The 25794-nt window shown below is 54.6% G+C and overlaps 13 protein-coding genes across 13 annotated transcripts; 9 read left to right on the top strand and 4 right to left on the bottom strand.

Annotated features, from left to right (window-relative positions):
- Positions 1-258: 258 nt before the first annotated feature.
- Positions 259-2562, top strand: P168DRAFT_328506 (HET domain-containing protein; the record flags this gene model as incomplete). Its single annotated transcript, XM_024841361.1, has 2 exons — positions 259-889; positions 947-2562. 2 exons carry the CDS (start codon positions 259-261, stop codon positions 2560-2562), a joined length of 2247 nt encoding a protein of 748 aa, XP_024691043.1.
- A 374-nt stretch (positions 2563-2936) lies between these two features.
- P168DRAFT_255866 (uncharacterized protein) lies at positions 2937-4111 on the top strand (the record flags this gene model as incomplete). Its single annotated transcript, XM_024834488.1, has 3 exons — positions 2937-3174; positions 3242-3750; positions 3820-4111. Coding segments are annotated over exons 1-3 (1020 nt in total), but the record flags the coding sequence as incomplete, so codon positions are not given.
- Positions 4112-4331: 220 nt separating this feature from the next.
- P168DRAFT_271699 (FMN-dependent alpha-hydroxy acid dehydrogenase) lies at positions 4332-6177 on the bottom strand. Its single transcript, XM_024835283.1, has 4 exons — positions 6023-6177; positions 4676-5965; positions 4554-4627; positions 4332-4501 (listed from the first exon to the last, which is right to left on the bottom strand). Exons 1-4 carry the CDS (start codon positions 6048-6050, stop codon positions 4415-4417), a joined length of 1479 nt encoding a protein of 492 aa, XP_024691041.1. The 5' UTR covers positions 6051-6177; the 3' UTR covers positions 4332-4414.
- Positions 6178-6693: 516 nt separating this feature from the next.
- Positions 6694-7207, top strand: P168DRAFT_320017 (uncharacterized protein; the record flags this gene model as incomplete). The annotated part of the gene is made up of 2 exons (XM_024840331.1): positions 6694-6702; positions 6806-7207. 2 exons carry the CDS (start codon positions 6694-6696, stop codon positions 7205-7207), a joined length of 411 nt encoding a protein of 136 aa, XP_024691040.1.
- A 1616-nt stretch (positions 7208-8823) lies between these two features.
- P168DRAFT_320016 (6-phosphofructo-2-kinase PFK26) lies at positions 8824-11225 on the top strand (the record flags this gene model as incomplete). Its single annotated transcript, XM_024840330.1, has 2 exons — positions 8824-9077; positions 9383-11225. 2 exons carry the CDS (start codon positions 8824-8826, stop codon positions 11223-11225), a joined length of 2097 nt encoding a protein of 698 aa, XP_024691039.1.
- A 434-nt stretch (positions 11226-11659) lies between these two features.
- Positions 11660-12478, bottom strand: P168DRAFT_305753 (DsbA family oxidoreductase; the record flags this gene model as incomplete). Its single annotated transcript, XM_024838963.1, has 2 exons — positions 11660-12319; positions 12434-12478. 2 exons carry the CDS (start codon positions 12476-12478, stop codon positions 11660-11662), a joined length of 705 nt encoding a protein of 234 aa, XP_024691038.1.
- A 261-nt stretch (positions 12479-12739) lies between these two features.
- Positions 12740-13792, top strand: P168DRAFT_291594 (uncharacterized protein). Its single transcript, XM_024837440.1, has 2 exons — positions 12740-13005; positions 13064-13792. Exons 1-2 carry the CDS (start codon positions 12803-12805, stop codon positions 13710-13712), a joined length of 852 nt encoding a protein of 283 aa, XP_024691037.1. The 5' UTR covers positions 12740-12802; the 3' UTR covers positions 13713-13792.
- A 494-nt stretch (positions 13793-14286) lies between these two features.
- P168DRAFT_305751 (SPX domain protein) lies at positions 14287-17039 on the bottom strand. Its single transcript, XM_024838962.1, has 2 exons — positions 14596-17039; positions 14287-14542 (listed from the first exon to the last, which is right to left on the bottom strand). The coding sequence occupies exons 1-2, from the start codon at positions 16831-16833 to the stop codon at positions 14459-14461; spliced, it is 2322 nt and encodes a 773-aa protein (XP_024691036.1). The 5' UTR covers positions 16834-17039; the 3' UTR covers positions 14287-14458.
- A 321-nt stretch (positions 17040-17360) lies between these two features.
- On the top strand, positions 17361-18985 carry P168DRAFT_255851 (NUDIX hydrolase). The gene is made up of 2 exons (XM_024834487.1): positions 17361-17986; positions 18043-18985. Exons 1-2 carry the CDS (start codon positions 17526-17528, stop codon positions 18884-18886), a joined length of 1305 nt encoding a protein of 434 aa, XP_024691035.1. The 5' UTR covers positions 17361-17525; the 3' UTR covers positions 18887-18985.
- Positions 18986-19132: 147 nt separating this feature from the next.
- Positions 19133-19970, top strand: P168DRAFT_291591 (uncharacterized protein). Its single transcript, XM_024837439.1, has 4 exons — positions 19133-19349; positions 19417-19448; positions 19548-19629; positions 19712-19970. The coding sequence occupies exons 1-4, from the start codon at positions 19254-19256 to the stop codon at positions 19736-19738; spliced, it is 237 nt and encodes a 78-aa protein (XP_024691034.1). The 5' UTR covers positions 19133-19253; the 3' UTR covers positions 19739-19970.
- Positions 19971-20354: 384 nt separating this feature from the next.
- Positions 20355-21862, top strand: P168DRAFT_239204 (uncharacterized protein; the record flags this gene model as incomplete). Its single annotated transcript, XM_024833660.1, has 4 exons — positions 20355-20497; positions 20579-20606; positions 20670-21183; positions 21243-21862. 4 exons carry the CDS (start codon positions 20355-20357, stop codon positions 21860-21862), a joined length of 1305 nt encoding a protein of 434 aa, XP_024691033.1.
- A 785-nt stretch (positions 21863-22647) lies between these two features.
- On the top strand, positions 22648-24430 carry P168DRAFT_255848 (putative tetracycline transporter). The gene is made up of 2 exons (XM_024834486.1): positions 22648-22835; positions 22890-24430. Exons 1-2 carry the CDS (start codon positions 22767-22769, stop codon positions 24156-24158), a joined length of 1338 nt encoding a protein of 445 aa, XP_024691032.1. The 5' UTR covers positions 22648-22766; the 3' UTR covers positions 24159-24430.
- On the bottom strand, positions 24342-25791 carry P168DRAFT_291585 (uncharacterized protein; the record flags this gene model as incomplete). The annotated part of the gene is made up of 2 exons (XM_024837438.1): positions 24342-25413; positions 25507-25791. Coding segments are annotated over 2 exons (995 nt in total), but the record flags the coding sequence as incomplete, so codon positions are not given.
- Between the last annotated feature and the right edge of the window lie 3 nt (positions 25792-25794).

Below are 25794 nucleotides of genomic sequence, written 5' to 3'. Positions count from 1 at the left end.
TATAGAGTCAAGTAACTCCACCCTATCGATATAAATTGGATACTTCAGGATGAGGCTGAGGCAAATCACACGCAGATATGTCAAGGATGATAACAACAGCTAGATACGACCTGTGTTATAATATCCGACAAGTCTGACCAGCCTAAGTAGGCTAGATGCGGGGATTCACCGTAGAAATAGTATATTAAATCTCGTATGGTTCCCTCCAGTCCGCGCAACGCAACCTATCTTAACCACAGCTGCAGCAAAATAATCAAGATGCCCCCCTTCTCCAACCGCGTCATGGGAACCAAATCCCACGCAGTGCTGCGGCACCCCGCGCTAGCTCAGTACCCTCCAGCAGAGCGCATCCGCAGACTCCTAGCGCAGCCACTCTCGGCCTCGCTAATGGATCCCAGTGAGATCCTAGTCTTCCCAGAAGAACAAATGCTCTGTCCGGTCTGCTACAACCTCGACCCGCGCCGAGCGCCATCCGATGACGGCAAATTCGAGCAGGCATGGGCCCGAGCCGAATACCGGATTCCCGACGATGCCTCCGTCGCCATCGTCGAGATCGATACGCCCACGAAACTCCTCGAGTCTGCCCGGAATGGATGCTTCCACTGTCCTATTGTTGCCTCGGTGCTAGGAGCTATCCACCCCGGGTGGGAGGCTGAGAAGACCTTTCTGGACATCTTTCTGGCAAGTGGTCTTCCTGTCGTTGTGAGGCTGCAGTTTGGCACCAGGAGTACCAAGATGTTGGCCAGCCAGGCGACGGGGGATCTTGGGTTTCATTTACCGCTAGGGCAAGATGTCGGGTGGTCTGTGACTGTTGATCCGGAGTGTAAGTCGACGGTTGATATCGAGATTTATAGACCTGTCGTGCCGGAGGGCCTGAAGCTTGTTAGTGGTAGGTTGGCCCTATTATTTATTGGTCTTTTCAATGAGATAACTGCTAAGAGAATAGATATTGCCCTGGCCCCCCTCGTGCACAACATCGGTTTTGCAGAGGACATCCCCGACGACGGTGGGATGCAACATCGTCTGGCGTTCATCAAAAACCAGGTCAGCTTGTGCGTGCGCCAGCACCAATGCGCCCGTAACAGCCCTGTGCCCCTGCTACCTGATCGCGTGCTATGGGTCGCAGCGAACAACGCGACGCGCATCCAGCTGGTCGAGCCGGAGAATGTGCGCGCACTGTACCTGACTCTCAGCTACTGCTGGGGATCGTCGCTGGACGCAACAGCCTGCTGCACCACCGCGCAGACCCTGGCGTCCCGAAAAGCCGGCATCGCGTTTGACGAGCTGCCCCCGCTCTTTCAAGACGTGGTGATGCTCGCCCGCCACCTCGCTATCGAGTACGTCTGGATCGACCGTCTGTGCATCCTCCAGGGCCACGACGGAGACTTCCACGCGCAGTCGGCCCAGATGGCCGAGATCTTCGGCAACGCCACTCTGACCATCGCGGCGGCGTCCGCCAGCAGCGTAAATGACCGGATGGTTCAGTCCCGGATGACTCGACACTTCCAAGCCAGCGCCGCCGGCAGCATCGGCACCCTGCGACTGCACTTCCGACGGCGATCACACCCGCTAAGACAAGAGCCCGACGGCGGCGATTACGGCGCGATATCAAGGCGCGCATGGATCTGGCAGGAGCGACTTCTGTCCGCGCGGACCGTGTTTTTCACGCCTGGGGGTGAGCTCAAGTTCGAATGTCGCCACCACTCGGTCTGGGAGGGGTTTGCCCCCGGGTGTACCGGTCATTCGTGGTCTGCGCGGCTTGATAGGGCGACGCAGGCCGAGTGGACCGCGCTGGTGGAGGAGTACATGCGGAGGGATATCACCCGTCCGTCGGATCGGTTGCCTGCCATTCAGGCTGTCATGAAGCGAGTTGCGGAGCGGACGGGGTGGAGACCGTTCTGGGGCGTATGGGAAGACGCGCTACCTAGTGGTCTGGGCTGGAGAGCGGACTACCACGCGGAGGGTTCCATCTGTGAGATGACACCTGCGCACTACGCTCCGAGCTGGAGCTGGGCGAGCGTCGTCGGTCCCATTTCGTATGCGCTTGCTACGCCGCCTGCTACACATGCTGTCTCGGTGATGGATGGTGGATCCATGCGCTGGGACCTGACCTGTCAGGTCCTTGATCGAGACTCTGAACGGATCCAGATTAGTGGACGCGCTGTTTTCGTCGAGCTCCACGCCGTCGTCGAGGAGTCCTGTCTCGACGGCAGAGAACAAGAGCAGAAACGGCCGTGCAAGTACAAATTGAAGGGCCGTGCGGACAACCAGCAAGACCTCTCGATCACGGCAGACGTGCCTTTGAAGCCATGGTATACCACCATCGACGGCAAGGAGGTGTCGACTGTCGTGCGTGTCCCGTACGGCGAGATGCCGCCCGACCAGTCGTGGAGTGCTCCCTGCGCAGCGATTTCCCTGGGACGGAGGATGGCGCGGCATTTGGTTCTTTTCGTGGGTCTCTCGATGCGCACTCCTGGTGCTTTAGAGCGCATTGGACTGGCGGATGGCATTCTAGGTGCTACGTTTTCGGGATGTCCGACGTGGACGATAGATTTGGTTTAACTTACTAACGTATTTATACGTACGAGAGAGGAAATCAGAGAAAGAAGCTTGACTTCCACTGACATTGCTACTAAGTACATATAGAGACGTGGAAGCAAGACAGGGCACGAGCGAGTGGCATAACAGTCTGACATCAAGACTACGAGTATCTAGATATACGGAGAATGAGCATGGTTATAGTCTGTATATATATTTATATACGTCTATGTTGACATATTAATGAATATGTATATATCTACTTTAATATAAATAGCTGATGATGACTTACCCGAAAGAGTGCCCGATACTTGGCATCCATTTCCCTAACCCTAACCATCCCGTATATAACCATCCAACCCGCCAACTTTCCTCTTCCTCTTACACACACTTACATCAATTGATCTACAGTCCACCATGACGTCCGACGAAATCTCCGCAGAAATTCTCGCCCAGTTCGCACAAACCCCATACGCCTGCACCAGCCTCACCAAATTGAGTGGAGGAACCGCCAACTTTGTCTATCGCGGATCTCTGTTACATCCGCTACCCGATGGCACCGACACTGTCGTCTTCAAACATGGCAAGGACTATTTGGCGTCGAAACGAGAATTTACGCTGTCTACAGAGCGTTGTGTAATCATACCCACCCCTATCTACCGATCAACACCCTAATTTGTAATACAGAGCTAACATAATCCAGATCATCGAAGAAAACGCCTTACAATCACTGAATCACTTTTCGGAGTCCACAAACACAAACACAGATGGCGCAGGCGAAACCCGCCACATCACCGTCCGAACCCCTCACCTCCTCGCCTCCCATCTAGACACCTTCACCCTGGTGCTAGAATGTCTCCCCAACGCCACAGACCTCAAATCTCTCCTCGTCGGCGCACCGGACGCCCTGTCCCGGCCCCACGCCGTGGCTATCGGCCGCGGGCTAGGCACCTGGCTCAGCGCATTCCACGCGTGGTCCGCAGCGCCGGCGCAAACTGCGCTCGCGACGCAGCTCGAGAAGAACCATCTCATGCGCGATCTGAAGTTCTCCGTTAACTACGATGGTCTAGTCGGCATGGTGGATTCGCGTCCGGGCTTGCTGGGCGAGAATCGCGCTGTGTTCGAGCAGGTGCGCGATATGGCTGCTGCGGAGGTGGGAAAGACTGAGGGGGCAGGGGTTGGGCCTATCCATGGGGACTTTTGGTCGGGGAAGTATGTATCTTTTCTTATTCCCCTCTCTCTGTCTTTTCATTTGTTTGGTTATATTAACAACAAGAACAGCATCCTCCTCTCCAACCCAAACCCAACCACCACCACCACCACCCTCCTAGTCACAGACTGGGAACTCGCCCACGTCGGCCCCCACGCCCTCGACCTAGGCCAGATGCTCGCCGAACTGTACCAGCTCAAATTCTACAAGAACATCGACGCGGGCGAGTGGATCGCGCGCGCTTTCATCGAGGCATACCCCGGTCTCAGCGAAGACGTGGCGTTCCGGGCGCTGATCCATGTGGGCGTTCATTTTATTTATTTTGGGAGTGTTGTCCCCGGGTGGGGCGATGAGGGGCAGGTTGAGGGGCTTGTGGGGTTGGGGAGGGATTTGGTTGTGAATGCTTGGGGGAGGGAGAGGAGGTTCTTTGAGGGGACGCTGTGGGAGTGTCTTTTTCGGGGATCTAGGTAGGGAGTACATATATATGTAGATAGGTGATGTTCGGGTAATGCTAGTAAGATAGCAGTGGATCTTTGATAAGGGTAACTATTACTTTGTGTCTTGGAAAAGGTTGATGTTGTTTGATGGTCTATCGCTTTATATGTCGATATATATATATATATATGTTGAATCACACTCTAGACATAACTATCCCCGTCCTTGACATCACAGTCTCGAGCGGAAAACACTCCGTAGCGGCTCCAGGCCCGACGGTCCATCGTAAATCTGCTGCTCTACCAGACGGGTATTGATCTGTAAATTCGTTAGCTCTGCATTCACACAATATATCGAGGTATTGACGTACGTGCTGCGGCCCCAAATCTTCCACCCTTTCCACCCCCAGTAACCGCATCGCGGTCTTGGTCTCGTCGGACAGAACTAGACACATTAGCCACTGAAAATCCTATACCGTGATGGGTGACATACTCTGAAGCGTCCGCTTGACCCCCTCGGCTCCCCCAGCGCCCAAGCCCCACAGTGCAGGACGACCAATCCCCACGGCTCTAGCCCCCAAACACAGAGCCTTGACGACGTCCGTCCCCCGTCGGATGCCGCCGTCGATCAGCACCTCGAGCTTGTCAAACACCTCCGGGCAGTACTTCCTGATCTCCATCAGCGTGTGCACCGCCGGCGGGGCCGTGTCCATGGCCCGGCCGCCGTGGTTCGACAGGATGATGCCCTTCACTTGCGGTGTATGCAGCGACGCAATGTAAGCATCCTCGTGCGTCTGCAGCCCCTTGAGCACAATCGGCATGTGCGTATGCTTAGCCAGCCACGGCAGCGTCTCCCGCCAGCTGAGCGACGGGTCCGTCCCCGCGAAGAGCTGTCTCCCCACGCCGCCGCCTCCCTGGTTGGGTCCTTCCCCGGCCTTTTCAGCGGCGACGGTCGCACTCGGCACGGGCGCCGACGCCCCGACCGTGTTGCGCCGCTCGTCGTCCTCCCGCTTGCCCGGCACGGGCGCGTCCAGCGTGAGCACGACGAACTTGATCTCGGGGATCTTGTTGATGCGCGCCAGCGAGGCCTCGCTCTTCTTGCGGTCGATCTGCACGTAGATCTGCCACCCAAATGTCTGCCCGGGCGCTGCGTTCTTAACGATCTGCTCCGGCGTCATGGACGAGTTGTGCGAGATGATCTGCATTCCGCCGAAGTCGCGACAGGCCTCTGCGATGCCGGCTTCGCCGGCGGGGTGCGCCAGGCGGGCCATGGCGGCGGGCGAGACGTAGATGGGCATGCCGAGCTTGTGGCCGAGGACGGTGGTGTCCAGGTCGCATTTGGTGCAGTCGATGAAGACGCGCGGGCGGAGGAGGATGGAGCGGTAGACTTCGGTGTTGAAGCGCTTGGTGATCTTGTCGTCGGACGCTGAGTAGTAGTAGGCCCAGGCCTTGTTGCTGACTGTTTTGGTGGCGACCTCTTCGATGTCGTCCATGTTGAGGAGGGATTCCATGGGGGGTGGGCCTTCCTGCTGCTGTGCCGCCGGCTCTGCTTGCACCTTGGGGAGGGTGTCGGGGTTGACTGTGCCGAGCAATTGCTCCGGTTTGAGGTTCTCCTCTAGGGTCCCTGGCGGGTGGACGGGGTCGTAGTCTTCGGTGGCATCTTTCCCGGCGAGCTTGAGGATGATCTTGGCGCCGCCTGGGTGGTCGTAGATGAAGTTCGTTACGTCGTATACTTTTCCATAAAGAATGACCCAGCAGCTTTCGGGGGTGTTGTGTTTTGCGACTTGAAGGCAATTGGATCAGTTGGGATTCAGTTGATCTGTTGACAGTGGAGTCTCACCTTCGGCGGCATCAAAGACTTTGGCCATGGTGAAGAGAAGCCAATCAATTGTCTTGATTACGGGGGAAAGAATCAAGTTGACCAGGAATAGAAAACATCGAAAGATCTGTCCCTCAAACGCGTTCCACTTTATAGGCCGATTCAACAGACCGGAGTCAAGTCCGAGTGTGGGGAAACTCCAAGGATGGGGGGATGGAGTACCTCAGGCTAGTAATCATCTGTTATCACGCAGAGGTACAGAGTAGGTATGGTATTGTATTTAGTACGTGTGACTTGGAGCTGACCGAGTCATGATTACAGAAAATACAGCTGTGATTCGTGGATAAATGATATATATTACCGTACATTGTAATACAGTCAGTATGATACAGTACGGTCTAACCTGACATCACGAGGTCCGTTAATTCTCACCTCGTCATCTGCTCTGGCGCATCTCTCTCAAGCTGTGATATCTCGTCTTTCTCGCGTTTTAGCCTCGTCTTTTACATATTTCTTTCTTATTGTCGCTTAACATTACTACTACCTGTCTAATACCTGTCTGACATTCATCCTCTGCCATCCCGTTTACCCTACCTTGACTCAACCAGGCACTCCTATCAACCTACTTAGCTGGTTGCGACCTTTTATCAACAACGCTGTACATACTGCCACTCAGTTAGAAGACTGTCACTATGTTTGAAGTGCGTTGGAATCGATGTCATTCTCTGTCCCGTTCTTCATCCCCCTCGTTCTGCCACCCCGCAACTTGCTGGGATTATCATCCAACGATCTAACCCTCTGTAGCGCGGCGCAGCGGATCGTTATCGTCTTCGAATGCACCGGGCTCGCACGGTGGCCCTGACGTCGGACGAAATCGTCGAGGTGCGAGCGGCCCAACGGACCTTCGAAGGGGCCTACGTGCGCACGGCGCTGTCGCAGTTCTCCTTCGCCCTGGTCGTGCTGAAGATCTTCACGAGCGAATTCTACAGCACCGGTGCCTTGTTCGCCATCTACGGTACCGGGATCCTTGTTATTGGTCTCTTCCGCCGCCAGCAGGGCAATCGACAGTTCTTCTCCGAGGTGGGCGAGGACGGGGTGCATCGACATAAGTTTAGGACCAGTGGGAATGCGGTGATCGTCTTGACTGCGCTCAGTGTCGCGGCTTATGCGACGCTTATTGGACTCACCGTGCGATTACAACATTGACGGCGACAAGAAACACATACTACTACTTCTACTCCTGTATATAGCGATGTTTGGGTCTCTGGACGAGTGATGCGTAACTGGCATAACTGCCAAGCGCCAAGACTACCCACAAAGGACGACAGGGCTCCGGACGACCCACCCGGCTTGGCCCACTACAGATGACCGACGGGGTACGGTGCTGAAGAGTCAAGACACCGGAGCGGACGAAGCCAGAGTTGACAAACTCCGGTTCCAGCCAAATGAACCGTGAGGATGGACCACCGTACTCGAAAGGGGAGGGGGCGGTCACACAGGGGACGCCTTACTTCCACCCCAGATTTGTAGTCCGTTGATGTGATCTCAACGAAAAGCCACCGTCCCTCCGGACAAGCACGGCGCCAAGATGATGGTTGAATCAGGTGCAGGGGTGGTCGCGACGGGAGGTTTCCAGTCTATTCTCTCCTAGTCCCCGCAGGTTCTTGTGATTGATGATTGCTTAATTAAATGAGTGCTCGACAGTGTGCTTCACCGTGCTTCAGCTGTGGCTGCTTGCTCTTATGGAAACCATCTACCTAAATCTAGTAGTGAGATGGCCAGGAATTGTTGGGACCACCCATTTGCTCATCCTGCGCCATCTGTATATTCTTTATATCTTTTCCCTGATCTTAAACTCCACAATCCATGGTTTGATGTGCCAAGCCATCTGGACCATCACGGGTGTTTGTCGGGCAGTTGAGCCAAGCCAAGTCGCCTTGAATAATGCTATATTATCTATCCCTCCATGAATCTCACGACGGTCGAGAATTCAGTCGCAAGGGATATTCTCACATCCAAGGCAATGAAATGAAACCCTCCGAGGTCACCATGTGGACTCCACCTCGGGAACATTTTGGACATGATTGACATCATTCATCCATGATTCTGGTCGATCAACGCCCGTCGGGAGATCCACCGCGTGCAAGTCCAGCGCAGTGACTTCATCGGGCGGGTGGGCTGTTTTTCTTCAGCCGGGATGGGGAGATTATAATATTTCAAGTCTTTCGAATCTTTCGGTTCCTATATCTATTCTCTTCTGCTCCTGTGATTGTTCCATGATTGTCTCGCCTCCTCGCCTCTCCCTTGAGCATCACGTTGTTTGTTGACTCGACCACCACTGTTGACTCGGTTTGTGTGGTGCTTTCCTGGTTCTTATTGATACCCCTTGGGAAAGAAGCAATTATCTCATTGTGATCTCAATCTTTTAAACCGAATTGTGGTGGATTGAACCAGCTCCGTTCACAGCCAGTTTTTGGTGTTGGAGCTCAACATTGAGTCATCCCGCCGCCCGCCGTGGATCTTTGGATCTTTTCTCGTCATTTTCTTCCCCTCCCTTGTTTTCCTCCCTTCCTCCTCTTCCTTTCATCTTTCTGATTCCCACCTCGATCAGTCTTACCGTTAGACAGTCGTTGCTGAAAGTCCAGATTCCCTGCTTTCTGCGTACACCCTGGCGGTCGACATATCCTTTATTTACTTTTTTCAAGTTCTTGCTGCTTCTGTGCAGGAACTCGTTCCAACTCACCCCTCTTACGTCGTTGCTGCAGTGCTGCGCCACCCAATTGGGGATGGCTCAACATAGCAACATCGCTCGGACTGCAATCATGTCGAATGCTACCAATCCCAGTCCTTCTCACGATCCCTCCTCCGCTACCTCCAATGGGGTGCCTCCGACCGGAAAGCCTAGGCCGGATGGGGCCCACGACTCCTCGCTGATGCCCCCGTCCAAGACCGTGGCTGGTCGAGCGCTAGGGAACGAACTGCATTCCGAAAGCCTCAAACCCCCGTCGGCGAACGAGGGCGTGGGGATCGCCTTGACGGATACTCCGGTTTCTACCGCTCCGTCGTCTCCGCAGATGTAAGTACACGCACGTCATTCCTCGTCAGGCACTTGTCCGTTGTCTTCCTCTTGTTTCTTCGTCCTGCCGGATTCGACAAGGTCGATCCCTCACTGTGAAACGGATCAGCGGTTGATGGTCCGTCTGATTCCGCACGCAACCCGTCTTCCCCCACCTGTGTGCTCTTTCTTTTCGTAGCGTCAATAACTCCGCATTCTTCATACTCAATTCATTCTCTCTATTTCCATCTTCCCTGTGATTCCGGTCTCCACATCTTCTGTCTTCAGGTGACAAGCGAGGATGCTGACCCGTGCCCTCTCCCTAGTAATGCCAGCAACCAGGCCTCCACGCCGGGCTCGGGCCGTCTGCGTGCCACCACGCTGGACATCCCCGGTCTCACCAAATCCAAAGTATCTCCCGATGGCCGTATCGCCCAGCGGGATCTCGGCTCGAAGCTGGTGGTTGTAATGGTCGGTCTGCCCGCGCGCGGCAAGAGTTACGTCACCAAGAAGCTGGCCCGCTATCTCAACTGGCTGCAACACGATACCGAGATCTTCAACGTCGGTGAACGGCGTCGCGTGGCGGCCGGCAAGTCCCCCACCCCGGCCAAGCCGCGCGACCACCGGAAAAGCTCCGTGCACAAGGATCTCATCGATTCCGTGCGTCGCCTGAGTGTGAGCGTCAACAGTAAGAACCGCGCGCCGTCCCGCCGCCAGACCTCCCCGCCCGAGATCGATCCACAACGCGCCTCGATTCCCTTCGCCCAGGCGAAGATCCTGGTCAACGGCAAAGAGGCCGAAGTTGAAGAAGAAGCCGTCTCCGCAGAGCCCAGCAACGTCCTACCGCCGACGGGCGGGGCAGCTCCCGAGCGCATGGAGAGCCCAGAAGGCATGGACGGTCCTCCCGAGCCCATCGAGCAGTCCGCCGAATTCTTCGACCCCAACAATCAGGATGCCGTGCGGGTGCGCGAGTTGGTGGCCCTCGACACGCTGGACGAGCTCTTGGACTACGTCATGGATCAGGGCGGCAGCGTGGGCATCCTGGATGCCACCAACAGCACCATGGAGCGTCGCAAGGCGATCGTCGATCACATTCGGGAGCGCGCGGGTCCTCAGCTGAACATCCTCTTCCTCGAGAGCAGCTGCGTGGATCCGGAGTTGCTGGAGGGGAACATGCGCTTGAAGCTGTCGGGTCCCGACTACCGAGACAAGGACCCGGTCAAGGCCCTGGAAGACTTCAAAAAGCGTGTCCAACTGTACGAGAAGTCGTACGTGCCGCTCGGCGAATACGAGGAACGCCACAATATGGCGTATATCCAGATGATCGACGTGGGTCGCAAGGTCGTCTCGCATCAGACCCACGGCTTCCTCTCGTCCCAGATTGTCTACTACTTGCTGAACTTCAACCTCTCGCCGCGTCAGCTCTGGATCACCCGGCATGGGGAGAGCAACGACAACCAGGCCGGTCGCATCGGTGGCGACTCCGAGATGAGCGAGAACGGCCATCGGTACGGAAAGGCGCTGAGCCGCTTCATCGACTCCAAACGCAAGGAATGGGAGTCCCACCAACGGCAAAAGGAAGCCATGCAGCAATTCCCCCCGCGCCCCGGCGACAGCACGCCCCCCAATCCGTCGTACATCCCGCGCGACCAGCCTCGCAATTTCTGCGTCTGGTCGTCGATGTTGAAGCGGTCGATCCAGACGGTGGATTACTTCAACGAGGAAGACTACGACGTCAAGCAGATGAAGATGCTCGACGAGCTCTACGCCGGCAAGATGGAGGACATGACCTACGAGGAGATCCGCGAGAAGTACCCGGAGGAGTACGCGGCGCGGAAGAAGAACAAGCTCTTCTACCGGTATCCCGGCCCCGGCGGCGAGGGATACCTGGACGTCATCAACCGGCTGCGGGCGGTGATCATCGAGGTGGAGCGCACGACGGACCACGTGCTCCTCGTCACTCACCGGTCATGTTCCCGTGTGCTGCTGGCGTACTTCCTGGGCCTCAAGCGCGACGAGGTGGCCGACTTGGACGTGCCGTTGGGTATGCTGTACATGTTGGAGCCGAAGCCGTATGGGGTGGAGTTCCGCGCGTACCGCTACAATCCCGACAAGGACTGGTTTGACTATATTCCGGGCTTCAAGCTTCGCCAGTCGAGTGCTTATTAACCGGATCTCCATCCATCTCCGATGTCTTGTGTTTGTAATGACTGTTAATGACCTGATGTACCCTTTATCGATTGTTCTCGTGGTCTGGCGTCATTCCCGGAGGGACCTATCTCGCGATGACAACCCAGCGTGTCTTCCTTCTTTCTCCCTTACTTTCTTTCCTTCTCGCTTTCTTTATTTTCTGTCTTTTTGGGGTTATCTGTACGGTCGCGCGTCTTGATCTTGCATTTTACCGGCGTTCCCAAGATTTGTACGCTGTTTGGAGGTTCCGTGGGATATGATCTCGTCCAGTCCTGGACATACCCTGAAGGCATGCCAGGGCGAATAACACGAGAGCGAGCTCCCACCGTCAACGAAAGACAAGTGATTGTACCCTTAGACTAGGTTAGGCTAAGTCGAATTACTTAGGGTTCGCTAGAATCAATCCAACCCCATCACAGCTCCGCTGCCACCTTATCAAAGATCTCCAAGAAAGCCGCCGGCTCCTCCGCCCCTTCAACCACATACCGATCTTGAATCGTAAAAAAGGGCACACCGGATACCAGCTGTCCGCGCGCCTTCTCTGCCTCCGCATCCACTTCTTGACCCCCCTCCTCACCCGCTAGGAACTTCTCCACAGCGGCGGTATCCAACCCCGCAGCCGCAGCAGCCTCAACCAGTATCCCCCGATCCGTAATGTTCTTCTCTTCCTCGAAATACGCCTTGAATAACTTCTCCACTACCCTCGTCTGCAGTCCGCCAATCTCCCCGTCCGCCTTCCCCTCCACGACATGAGCGGTGGCAGACGAAGTCCCCTCCAAACCCCCCGCATACCACACCAACCGATGCGCATCCCTCGTCTTCCCCGTCCTCCCCCCAAACCGAAAATTGATCCCCTCGTTCTTCCCAACAGCCGCCAACCGGGCGAAGATAGCCTCCGTGCGGTCCGCACCGAACTTGGCGGAGTAGTGTTCTGTTTTGGGAAAGCCGGGGTAGGCCGGTGCTGTGGGGTTCAGGTAGAAGGCGTGCCAGGTGAGGGTGAATTTTGAGGCTGGGTGGGTGGCTTTGTAGCTGGTTATTGCGCTGGTGAGGCGGCGGAGGCCGATGTAGCACCACTGTTTGTTTTTGGTTAATTCTTATAGGTTGAGAGAGGAGGGATGGGGGTTCTTTTGTTCTTTTTGGTGTGTTGTTTATTCATGTTATAGGATGTGAGAAGGGCGGAAACGTACGGGACACACGGCGTCTGAGACGATGGAGATGTTGAAGTTGATCATGGTGCTCTATAGTCTAGTTATCTAGATATAGGTCTGAACAGAGTAGACAGAAGCAAGATACTTGAAATGCTTTATACAGTCTATCAGTCTGGATATCATGATCAATTTGTCAGCAGCATTTATACAGCAGACCCACCATGACATCATCATCCTCGGGATCGGCACTGGGATCGAATCCGGGGAAGCTTTATCAGATACCGATATCAATCTATTAATTCTATATGATCCTATCTTCAAGGATGTTAAGAAAGAGAAAAAATAAGAAAAAGCCTATTCATTTCCCTACACGGTACGGTACTAGCGGATAGACAGGACAGGATATCAATGATCGAATCCCTCCTCATCAAATGCCACAACGCAATCTGGTCCCTCCTCCACGCCATCATCCTCGACGTCCCCCCAACCAGACTCCCCCTCTTCCCCGCTCTAGCAGGTTCAGTCTGGTTCTTGACGTTGGCGTCCTTGCTTCTCACGTGGATTGCCCGTGGCATGCCCCGGTATCCGGGGCAGAGTAACCCGCATATTGCGTTTGTGCCGCCCTTCTTAAGTGCGTTGGGGTAGGCAGATCGGCTGATAGGATTGTAGGTTTATTTCGGATATTGCGTCCTTTGAGCTCAAACCTCTGTTTTTGATTGGAACATCTATGACTGCTGTGGGGTTCTTACTGACTGTCGCTGCTGTTCATGTCGTTTACTATGAGCCCGGGTTTGCTCTGGCGCGGGCGCGGGCGAGAGCGAGAGCGAGAGCGAGAGATACCCCCGTGCTATCTCCCCAGTTCGAAAGGGCCCTAAGCGATGACCATATCTCTATAACCCCAAATCAGCCCATCGACAGCCACGACATCCTCGAAGAGGAACCCCCAGAATCCGAAGAAAGAGAAGACGACCCCACAACCCGCACCCTAAAACTCATCTCCCTCCTCGCCATCCTCGCAGCCAGCACAGCCAGCACGGCGCTCATCCTCCTCGGCGTAATGGACACCTTCCGGTACAAGACGCTGCACCACTTCTTCCTCCGACTGTGTTTCGCCGGATTGGCTATCCAGTCCGCTTGCACGGCTATCGTGTATGCTAATGAGGTGCTTGATTCCGTTGCTTATTTGTGTCATGGGGCGCGGTGGCAAAGTTATACGGGGAAGAGGAATCCGAGGGTGAGGGTTTTGTATGTTCCCCCTCTATCTTCTTTTTTCTTCCGTGGGGAAAAGATATATAAACATGGAGTAAGTGTTGGCTAATGATAGCAGTGCCTCCCTCTCAACAGCACTCATCCTCGTCGAGCTCACCCTCGGCGTCGTCTTTCTCTCGCTGATCGTCCCAGAGGACGCGCAGTATCGCACGGCTGGAATCCTAGAGTGGGTTATTGCCTTTTTGGGCACGGTCTATCTGTGGTTGTTTTGTGGGTTTTTGGATAGGTATTTCTTCTGCTCTTCCTCCTTCTTTATTCAACATACCCATCCACTACACACTGTACATATGTATCTATGTGTAAGTTCTGACGCATAACACAGCGCAACCCTCGAAAACCTCGTCCCGAGCGCTCTTTACATTTCCCCCGAGCAGGGGAGGTTGTCTGTCCCGGGAGAAGGGGAAGTGGCAGAGTCTGTCGAAGGGCGGGATAGTACAGTAGAGGGTGAGAGGGCGCCGCTGCTTGATCACTCTGTGAATAGAAAATATACGTGATACACTTTTTGGTTAGGCTTGTGTGGTTTGTAGATGTGTTTATATGTACTATTGACCGTGCCATCCACCGTTGTAGTATAGTATCTACTATTGCTAGCTACTAAGGAAGGAAACTGTGACATGTATACCCCGTCTTGCTATCATACTCATATTCATATTATGCATGGTTGTACCAAAGTAAAGACAACGCCGAGAAATCATGCTTGTAATAACATTTGCCACTTTTACAGACCCTATCAATAATATACTGCTTTACTGTTCGGTCCGGAATGATACAGTTATAAAAGGGGGGAGAGGGAGATCAGAGATGATCACCCTGCACGACAAGTTGCGGCATATCCGCGCCAGGCTGCTTTCCGCGAAGCTTTTCGAGTGTGGAACTGTACTATATGTAGATGTGAGCAGCTGAAGGATGGATCGAGGGTAAAATCAGCGTACCTTGAAAACAAAGTTCAGGACTAGCGCCACCGCCAGTCCAATGCACACCACGATCGGCCCGAACGTGTTGTCCAGATCACGTCCGCTGCGCGCTCGAATGAGTCGGGACCGTTTCTCGTACATGAACCAGCCCCAGGCGGCTGCGAAAATGGCAAATACCGTGTAGACGATAGACAAGGCGCGCGCGATATCGTTGTGCTCTCCGGCTGCGTTGTAAAGGCCGAGAGATAGGGTGGATAGAAGAATGCTGATGTGCAGCCACTTGATGAATGTCCGCTGGTTCGCCAGCCACACTTTAGACTCCACGCGGACCGGCCCCGAGTCCTTGATCCATGTACCCGGATCCCGGACCCCGGGTGGCAGCACAGCGTCGGCCTGATTGGCGCGGTTGACGCGGGACGTGGGGAGTGACGGGAAGTAAGAGGTTATCCGGGAGAGCGAGGCTGGCTCTTGCTCGTCGGTTGGTCCGAGCATCTTGGGACGTTCCGCGGGCCCCGACAGTGACGGTCTAGCGGATGGGGAGAGAACCTGTGTCGGTCTACGTGACATCATCGGAGAGCCGGTGTCCGAGAGTAATCGGGGGATGGACGACCCCAGCATGGGTCGAACGGGTGGACTGCCCTTCCCCAGGAAGCTACCCATAGCCATATTGTCTGCTGCACGCTTCGCAAGGCGCTCTTGTTCCTCGTGGAATGCGGTCTCGGGATCCCGCCGGATGTCGCTCTCCAGTTCGCCCAGCCAGAAGGGAAAGCTGTTCACGTAGTCTTCAAACAGTTGAGCAACACCGTGGACGAATTTCGAAAAGCGAGGCGCTTCCTTGACCAGATGCGAGAACATCAGGTCTTGGACCCACTCGGCGTTGTGAGCAGAGCTCCCGCGGAGCTTGATCTCCAGCAGTGCATATGGGAATCGCGCGATCTCGCCCGTTTTGATGGAGCTAAACGGGTATTCCATGCCCACATCATCGATATCCCTGCGATGCCATTGGCTGGGATCGCGACACGGCCGCTCTTGGTCCAGCGAGTCCTCCCGAATCAATGCCAAGTTGGTGTCGAGAGAGATGCGGATCCGATCGTCTCCCGGGATTTGGAAAGCTGTCCGGGTATAGTTGGCCCGCATCATGGGCTGCAGGTTGTGCTCCTTGATAAAGGACTGCAGCTCGCTCACATCGTGCTTGAAAGGTCCGACCTGTTCGGACTCCCCGCTGCCCCTGTCCTCCATCCGATGGATCTTCTTGTCGAATTGGTATTCGCCGTCGAGGAATTCCTTCACGTGTTTGTCCTTCAGTTGCACTTTCACGTCCCTGCTGTGATTGTCGTCTGTGGCGACTTTCTTCTCCAGGAAGATTGCGGGTTTCTCGTTCAGGTGGCCTGTCCAACGTACCCTCAGGGACCCGGCATCCGGCGCCCGGGCCACTTTTTGGTTGTAGAGATCAAACTGCGGGTTATCGAAATACAGGGAGGTAATCGTGGGGTCGTCGGCGACGGTCTCCAGATCCTTGGACGTGCCTGGGTTGTAAATCAGGACCGGCAGCCGCCGTAAGATATAGGTTTTGACTTCGAGAAGATTATCCGGATGGACCCAGAATTTGAAGGAGGAGTATGCGTCCTGGCCAAACCAGGGTTCCGACGGTTCCCTCGGCTCCACAACGCCCTGGCTGAGGATCTCACGGACAAAGGAATACAGCACCGACAGCCTGCGGACCAAGGGCGAATAGTCTTCCGAGTTGAACGGCAGCTGCGACAAGCGCACTTGGAGCAACGGTTTCACGCGGTACCGAGCTCCACGCTTGCGGTCATGTTTTTTGGCAGATTTGAGGAAACCGGTGAAGTTGATGCGACTGTATTTTTCAAGCTCACTCACCTCCTTGGTGATGCTATCCAGCTCCTGGATGACCCCGGAGGCAATGGATTTTCTTTCCCCTTCGTCCTCGACACCGGAAGACTTCTGGTCGGGCGTCGGCGCCAACGGTCGCAGTTTTTCCTCACACGCCGATGTACGCTCTTTTAGCTGCTGCACCTTGGCGACTTGAAAGGCATTGACCTTGTCGAGTTGGACGTTGATCAATTCCTGGACGAAAGCCTCCTCATCTTGTTCGGTCCACGGGATGCTTTCCGAGTCACTGGCATCTCCGGTGACATCATCTTCTCTTAGAAGGACCTTGAGCTTGTGGTAGTCGATGTAGTTGCCCTTCCACGGAGGGTAGACAGCTTTTCGCAAAGTTTTCCCGAACCGCATGTTCAAATCATGAAAGCACTTATTCGTTTAAAACCGAACTCGAGCTATTTAAGTGTGGTGGAGTGAGGAAGGCTGGTCAATTGGTTGTGGAGTCGTGATAGGTCAGTACACCATGAATTTAACACTTGAGGGAAAGAAAGACAGCTTGAAATGGAATGGATAGAAGAGACAGGAGGAAAGAAAGATGAAAGAAAAAAAAAAAAAAAGAGAATCACGAAAAGATGTAGCTTAAGATGGAAAGTATGAATGGAGCTGTCTGGATACTTTCCGGTTAGCCTGAAGGAATTGGCTCCTCTTATTGCGCCCAGGGAGGGCACGTGCTGCCTCCCACCGCCCTGGCCGATCTTGGCTCATGCAGATCGATACCGTACTTAAGTGTAATACGGATACATGACCCTATTCTTTCAAGATCATGACTCATCCATCAAGTTCACCGCGGTTTCCATTGCGTACCAGAGTGCGGACTGCGGAGGTACTCCGGGCAAACACCATCTTATGCTTCTTTTCTTATCTGTATAGCTTAGATTCTTCTTCTTTCTTTGGATATAACTACTATTACTTCCTATTATACACTCATTGTGTTCGTCACTTCTCATTTCTTGCGCTGGTATCATCAATCCAAAGCCACATCACTGTCCTTGTACGCAGCCAATATTCGGTCACTACCTCGGCTTCATACTTGACCGCCTATAATGGAACCTATATCTAACTCCCTCCACGACGTGCTGGTGGATTTGCACCGACACCCATATCCTCACGTCCCTAACCCCCCGTCATGCAAGAAGCGCGCCTCCGTCGCTCTCATTCTACGAGTCCGTCCGACATATAATCATTGGCCCGACGCATCTTTCAACCCGTCGCCGGATAGTTCCACGTCCACCAAGCAACAACTCGATACGTTCTTTTCACAACCCTGGGTGCAAAACGGAGATCCAGAAGCCGTCTTTATCAAGCGAGCTTCGCGCGTGGGAGACCGATGGACCGGCCATGTTGCGCTCCCGGGAGGGAGACGAGACCCCGAGGATGCGGACGATCGAGCGGCGGCCATCCGGGAGACCTCGGAAGAGATTGGGCTGGACCTGATGCCAAACAATTGTATATACATTGGCAATCTCCCTGAGCGGGTGGTGACCACCAGCTGGGGCGCTGTTCCGTATGTCTCTCTTGAAACCTTCCTATCGGTGATGTAGTATTAACTGGATGGACAAGGTTGATGGTTCTGTGCCCGTTTGTCTTCTTGTTGACGAGCCCCGAATCACCCTCGTTGAAATTACAACCCACCGAAGTAGCATCAACCCATTGGGTCCCTCTCCGGGCCCTTCTTTCCCCGGCACTGCGCACAGTGGAGTATGTCGATATGTCTCAGCGGCTGCCCACCGTGGGCGGGTTCGCAACCCGCCTTGCCTGCCGCGCTATTATGGGCCTCATGCAATTCTCGGCCATCCGATTGGTCTCGACGGAGAGCTTGTACAGCAACACTACCCCTGGACTCATCCCCACCGACACTAAACTCAGCCCGACCCCTTGGTTCCAGCGATGGAAAGCACATTGCGGGGGTCACCAGGGCGGCTCCAGCGAAGGAGCTCCCCCACTTCTCCTCTGGGGATTGACCCTCGGTATCTTGGCCGATTTTCTCGACATGCTCCCGCCACACTCGGCGGTGACGCTGTGGAAGTATCCCACGTTCACCACCCCTGATCTCCGACTGATCGTGAGTCTCATGACATACCGCTTGCGCAAGCAAAACACTCTCCGAGTACGCTCTGGACGACGAGCTAGCAACACGGCTGTGGACGGCCAGACGGCTGCCTTACCGGTCACGGAGATCATGGATGCGGAGTCGGAGCGCAATCACGTCGGCATCGGAGGCCTTGGGGTGGGTCGATATTACGGATCGTCGGACCGGAGTCCTGATGGGAATGCATACGCTGTAGGGATCATGCTCAAGGGGTATTATGACCGACTTCGGACGGCCATCTACATCTACCTTGCATGGAGAGCCGCTCTGGGCTCTGTGGCCGGATATACCGCGTGGAAGTTACTCCGACGGTAGCCAGGTTGGGCAGGACATCTTCTTTGTAATGTTTAGAACAGCTTCTATACCCGGTGAACCCTGTGCTCTGCGATTATTTTGCATGTGGGGTCATTGCGGACACCTGTAAATTTGTCATAGACCTGTTGTATTGGTATTGTCTGGTAAATACACATTCTGAGTTCCCCAGACTGGTAGTGCGGTATTACGCAGTTACATAAACATGACTTCGTATCTCCATCTCCAACTGTTTATCAACAAGCGACTTGCCAAGTTTCTGCTCAGTCTGGTCCATCAATCAGTCGACAATACATCAGGCGATCCCATCCATTGCTATTTCAATTGCCGACACGTTATCCCTTCCCGCACAAAGACAGTCGCATCCGCCATGGCAGCAACCCAGAAGCTCTACCCCCGCGCGACAGTAAAGCGTATCGTCAAGGCGCAATCGAATCGCAACGTGAGCAAGAACGCCGACATCCTGGTACGATTGCGACCCCAGTCATGAATTGCCCATTTCACTCCTTATTGACTGTACTGTTTCCACTCAGATCTTCCTGGATTACATGCTATTCATGCAAGAGTAAGTCACGCTATAGCCAGCCATCCCCCAACTCTTCGCATCCCTGCAACTCGCGCACGAAACTAGAAGAAACCAGCCTAATATATCCTGATTGTACAGATTGATGCGCGAGTCCGCCATCCGATCGCGCAAGTCTGGCGAAAAGCACATCTCCCCCAATGCAGTGCGGAAGGTGACGGAGGTATGTGGATTGATTGATTGGCTCGAGCGCGCATGCGACTCACTCCCTTACGGTACTAACGATTTCAAATCTTGGCTTGTAGAGGACACTGCGGAAATTCAAAGGCTAGAAGGGAGACCCTGTTTGTTGATGACTTCTGGTGTCTGGAGGGGGTCGCGTTCCCTGGGTTTGAACTGCAGAGCGATTCCTCCAGTTCGCGCGCATTTGCAGGATGGATTCTGTAGTGATTGTGATGTTTTATAAATGGCGAAAGGGGTTTGGCGTTTGATTTTATTCTGGATTGTCTATATACCCAAGAGGAGAGTGTTGAGCTTCTCCCATATGATGGTGTTTGAATTGGAACTAAGGTGTATTAGCGACTAGAACACGAGCGTAGTGGAAGAATACAGGGTAGTAGACAGATCAAATAGAAATAAAGAAGTGATTGGTTTGTTTGATGGTTGGGCTGGTCAAGAAGCAAAGCCAAAGCAGCGACACGCGACAAAGGCGGCGCTTCTGGGATTCGGAAAAGTTCCACCCGCATCTACTCTCCGCTCCTCAGCCTTTCTCTCCCAACTTCCACTTCCCCAGCTTCCTGTTTTCTTCTTCTTCGTCCGTTAGGTCATTTCACCTTTTTTTGAATATTCTATACTCTTACGAACTCTCTCAACGATCGATCCCCATCTTTCACACCCCCCATATCTCTAGGTGACCCAATTTGACTCACCGCATATCATTAACACACCATGGCCGCCGCTCCTGTCCCCAGCAAGTCCCCAGCACCGTCCGAGACGACGTCGGAGAAGCTCAAGCAAACTCCAGCGTCTCCCTCCAGCGCGGCGGCGAACCTGGACAACCTCGACTTCCCGCATTTCAAGGATCTTCAAAGGTGCGTCATTCCCCCTCAAGCTTGTTACCTGATAGGGTACATCTACCGTCAAGATGACGCTAACGGATGGACTTCCATTAGGAGCCTGCGCAACGCCGCGAAGAAACTGGTTCGTCGCCAATAACCGTCCTCTCGGTCTACCCTAACAATAACTAACGCTCGGCTCGAATAGAACGCTACCGCCAAGCTTGATGGCATCCTCGCCGAAAACCCCAAGAAATCGCTCGATGAGCTGGTCGCTGAAAAGAAGATCAACACCGATCAGAAGGCCCAGGTGCTGAAGAAGCCGGCCCTGCAAGCTTCCGTTGTTCAATATGAGGAGCAGATCGCTCGTTACAAGGAGTTTGCGGTCCACTATGAAGAACGCCTGACCACCCAGAAGACGAAGACCGAGAAGGCTCACAAGGCCGAGTTGGATGCCGCTCGCGCAGCCGCCAACGCGGAAGCTCGTGAGACCCGCGAGAAGGAGTATCGGAGCCGTCTACTCAGCTTGAGCAAGTTCCTTTGTTCTGCTGCTGCCATGAGACGCTCTGGCGATGAGACTTCGAGTGAGAGCCGCGCATTTGAGGGCGTTCTCTACCAGGTCTACGGGGGATCGAACGAGGCCGTCGAGTCTATGGTGAAGTTGATTGGTGGCGTGGATGAGAAGATCGTGAGCGTTGAGGGTGAGCAGTTGGATGTCACCTGTGAGTCATGCCCGTCCAATCCTATGTCCGTCCCTGGCTGCTAACTGTCATAAAACCAGACGGTAAGGTGAAGCAGATCTCCGAAGGCTATGCTCCGGCAGAGGCGACTACCGGTGCACCTGCCTCCGACCCCACGGTGGCCAATGCAGCATCTACCGAGCTTCAGGATGCATCCTATGGCACCGAGGCCACGCCCGCCAGCGAAGCAACGGGCGACGCGTCTCAAACCAACCCCCCACCGCAGACACTTGTCTCCGATGCGGCTAACCAGGTCGCGGAGAAGAACTGGGATGCCAATGCCCCCGGCTCGCTCGCATCCTCTGCGAACACGGACAGCTGGGTTGAAGTGCAGCGTGACCCTGCCGAAACAGAAAACGGTCTCAAGGCCACCCCCGCGGCAGCTGCCGCTGGTCTCAGTAACATCACCACCGCTCCGGATGCTGCCAACCAAAGCGCCGAGGCGGCCACCGCCCCCAACCCCCCGAGCGGTGAACCCGCTGGGGCAGCTTCCCACCAGAGGCAACCCAGTTTCCGTGGCCGTGGCCGCGGCCGCGGACGAGGCGATGGGTTCCGTGGACGCGGGCGCGGTGAGTTCCGAGGCCGCGGTCGTGGTGGTCGAGGTGGCCGTGGACGCGGCGGCGCCAACTCTCCTGGGGCCGCCCCTACTGCACCCCAATAAAGGGGGGCAATTTTGCGGTTGACTTGCTACTGGGGGAGGCTTCGGTGCCAGGTCGCTTCGACTTCCTCGTCTCCACACTCTGGGTGGCCTCCGTTTTCTCCGAACGGGCTCGCCATTCAGGTGCACTGTTCATGTACTCTGCGACTTCCCTCTAACTGTCACTATCTTAATTAGGCTATGGGTCACAGTGGTGTTATGGTTCACGAAAGCAATGAATTTCCTGAAAGGTCTACAGCAGGAGTCGCAGCGCGCGGGTGGCAACGGACCGTGGTGTCTTTTTCTGTTCCTCGCTCTGCATCTTTCTTTTGGATCATGGATGTCCCAAAAGTCCTCGTTGTACATGTTTCGCAGTTATTCAGCGTGCATATATTTGACATTTTTTTCCTTTATCTTTGGGCGGTATGGACTACCGTTCTTATCTGCTTTTCACACATATTTCCATTCTCCTGTACTTTATTTCATGACATATGGCGGGAGGGGCACTGGACGTGGAGATGGGTTTGTTCACATTTGGGTGGACGGACGGGGACGGACCTCGGTGTACAACAGTCAGTCACAGTGGTAGACAATGGAAGAACCCTGTAGTGGGATTCGACCGCATCTCGTCTTGCTAGATCAGTAGTCGGTTGTATATACCGAGGTCTCTATATGCCGTGTAGTCATTTATATTGGATATGCCGTAGTTGACTTATACTATCTCCGCATTATGTAAGCGGGGTCCATCACATCGTCATCTTCCCCTGCATCTCTTCGACTTCACATCTCCCCTCCTGAATCTCCTGCTAGAGCAGTCCATTGGCGCAACCATCCTCATGATTGATTGATCTTTTTTTTTCATATTCCCTCATTTGGTTTCTTTTACCCCTTTCGCTATCACTACCAAATCTTGAGCTCCGCCGCAACCATGGTACTAGCCGCGGATCAGCGCCGGAGGATTCTCAAGGTGTTGATGACATCGCTGCTTTTGGATTTAGTATGTTCCCAATTCCAAGTCAACGTGCATCGGACTGACGATAGGAACTGCTAGATCTCATTCACCTTCATTTTGCCGCTATTTCCCTCTCTATTGGAGTTCTACCGAACCAAAGACCCCTCGCCGACCTCCCTCTTGAATCGCATCTTCCACTACCTTAACGCCTACAAGAACTCCTTTGCCAAACCAATTGACTCTCGCTATGATATAATTCTCCTCGGCGGAGCCCTTGGCTCTCTGTTTTCTTTTCTGCAAGCTTTAGCGGCCCCCGTCATCGGCCGCCTCTCCGACAAACATGGCCGCCGGACAGCTCTCCTCTGCTCAATGGTAGGCAATACGCTGAGCGTCGCGCTCTGGGTTGCAGCCACCGACTTCCGGACCTTCCTCGCGAGTCGCATCGTCGGTGGTCTGAGTGAAGGGAACGTCCAGCTCGCCAATGCCATCGCGACGGACATCAGCGATCCCAGCCAGCGCGGCTCGACCATGGCTCTCGTCGGCGCCTGCTTCAGCATCGCGTTTACTTTCGGCCCTGCCCTCGGCGCGGGCCTCGCGACTATCACGACTGTCGCTGCGAACCCGTTTGCGACGGCCGCAGGTGTCTCGCTGTTCCTAATAATCCTCGAGACTGTATACATATACTACTGTCTCCCTGAGACTCATCCGCGTCTAACAAAGCTCAACCACATTGACGCCACCACGAACAAGAACCCCTCCAACTCCAAAGCCACCACCTCTCCCTCTACAAGACCCCATCAACACACCAACAACCCCGCCATCCTCAACCTCATCCATTTCCTCTTCCTCCTCCCCTTCTCCGGCCTCGAGTTCTCCCTCCCCTTCCTAACAGCAACCTTCTACGCCGGTAGCAAAGCCAGCCCATCGGCCCTAAACGGCCGCCTCCTCTCAATGATGGGCCTAATCGCCTCCCTCCTCCAAGGAACCCTTGTCCGGCGCCTCCCCCCACTCATCATCGTCCGCGCAGGCGTCCTCGCCTGCACAGTCTCCTTCTTCCTCCTCGGCCGCATCACCACCCTAACAGGCCTCTACACCGTCGGCGGCCTCCTAGCCATAACCAGCGCAACGGTCGTCACGGGCCTCAACAGCCTCGGCAGTCTCGAAGCGCAGGAAAGTGACCGCGGTGCGGTGCTCGGCCGTCTGCGCAGCTGGGGCCAAGTCGGCCGCGCGGCTGGTCCGCTCCTGTTCTGTTCGCTTTTCTGGTGGGTGGGGCGTGAAGTCGCTTATACGACTGGGGGATGTGTTATGTTGGGTGTTTGTGTTGCTGTGTTTACGGGGCTTAGGTCGCCGGCTGTGAATGGGAAGTGAAGGGTGTGATTGATTTGGGTGATGTTGTTGTCTGCTTCTCTTCTTCCTTTATTTCGTTCTTTCTTTCTCCCCTTCTTGCCATGTCTGTTACCTTGTTTTGGTTTACGTCTTGTCAGTTCTCGCAGGTATGGTGTGATTTCATAAAAACATGTATACTACATTACCCAGGATTGCCATTTTTGACAGGAGAATATTTAAGTATCTGATATCAAGCCCCGCGCTGCTGGTTAGCGACGAGGTTGTACATAGCTAGAAAAAAATACATTCGATACACTCGAGTCAGACAAGAGAACGCCGAAAGAAAAAAAAAAAAGAAGAATAGATAGAACACCCCTCACTGGTATAACGTACATCGACACCATAAACTGAGCAGAGATGGACCACAAGATAAACTAGAGCAATAACATGCCTAGTCTGATGGAAAGAGAAGAGAAGATAAGAGAGGAGCCCAGCCCATCTACCCACGAAGTACTCCGTAACTATCCGCACATATCCCACAGTACAGCAAAGACAGTATCAGCGAAACACATCAACACAACGCCCAATCATCGACGATGATACAAATCCTCCCTCCCCAAACTCCAAGAGAACCGCTCACAACCCTGCATAGCCAGACCCGGGGCGGGAGCAGGATCCAACGAGCCCCTCGCCTTGCCGATCAACCAGTCCGTCAATGTAACGAACTTGGCAGTGCGTTCCCAGCCCCTCGCATCATCAGCATGCTCGATCGTATGAGATGCTATTCTCCCCTCTTCATCAAACGAGAAGATGAACAATCCCGTGAACTGCTCCTCCTTGGAGAGCTTGAAGATGGGCGCGTCGCCGCCTAGAAGAACGCTCAGGTTGCGGTTGATACCCGGTTTAGAGGACGAAGACGCCACGCGGGATTGGCTGGCGTCACCGGAAGAAGAGGACGGCTGGTGGTCTTCATTGCGCGGCTCCGTCTTCCAGCGCACGACGAGCCGCTCGTCGCCGATGTCGTTGTTGTCGCTGCTCCCTTCAGGATCGAGGACTGTCCCTGCGCGCACGATGCGCTCGCTTAGTATCTGCAGTTTGACGTTCCCGACTAGTGGGAGGGCGCTCCAGGCTACTGGGACGGTCCACAGCGCGGCGCGGTAGAGGGTCCGTCCTTTGACTGTGGGAAGGTGCGGGTGGGTGGATGGGAATAGGTGGAGGGTTACGTGTGGCGAGAGGATTTCTGTTGGGAGGGGGTTGAAGAGCAGGGTGGGGAGGAGGGGGGAGAGGGTTCGGAGGGCTATAATATAGATCGACTGGTTAGCACGGATTCATCCAAAATGTTTGAGAAGGAGAAGACATCGGCTGCAGCAAAGCAGTAGAACAAGCATACTCTTCCCCAGCTTCAAAACCCGCTCATCAGGCGGTTTGCGCTCCCCGTTCGAGCCCTTTCCCTCCAGCTCATCGGAAATGCTCCGGTTGCGCCCCGACGGGGAGAAGCGCAGCGGGGGAGTCTGCCAGTGTTCGGGTTCGTGGAGGATGCCGTGCTGCGGGTGCGCGAGGGGCCGGATGGGCGAGGAGACGAAGAACTGGCAGGGTACTGTGCGGGATGTGGATGGTCTTTTCGTGGTGAGGAGATTCCGGATGGGCGCTGGCGGCGCGACGAGCTTGGGCATGGTGA

Source organism: Aspergillus campestris (genome assembly GCF_002847485.1).
Source record: "Aspergillus campestris IBT 28561 chromosome Unknown P168scaffold_9, whole genome shotgun sequence".
NCBI classification, from domain to species: Eukaryota; Fungi; Ascomycota; class Eurotiomycetes; order Eurotiales; family Aspergillaceae; genus Aspergillus; species Aspergillus campestris.
The sequence above is the reverse complement of the archived record's forward strand: the minus strand, read 5'-3'. Positions and strand labels throughout refer to the sequence as shown.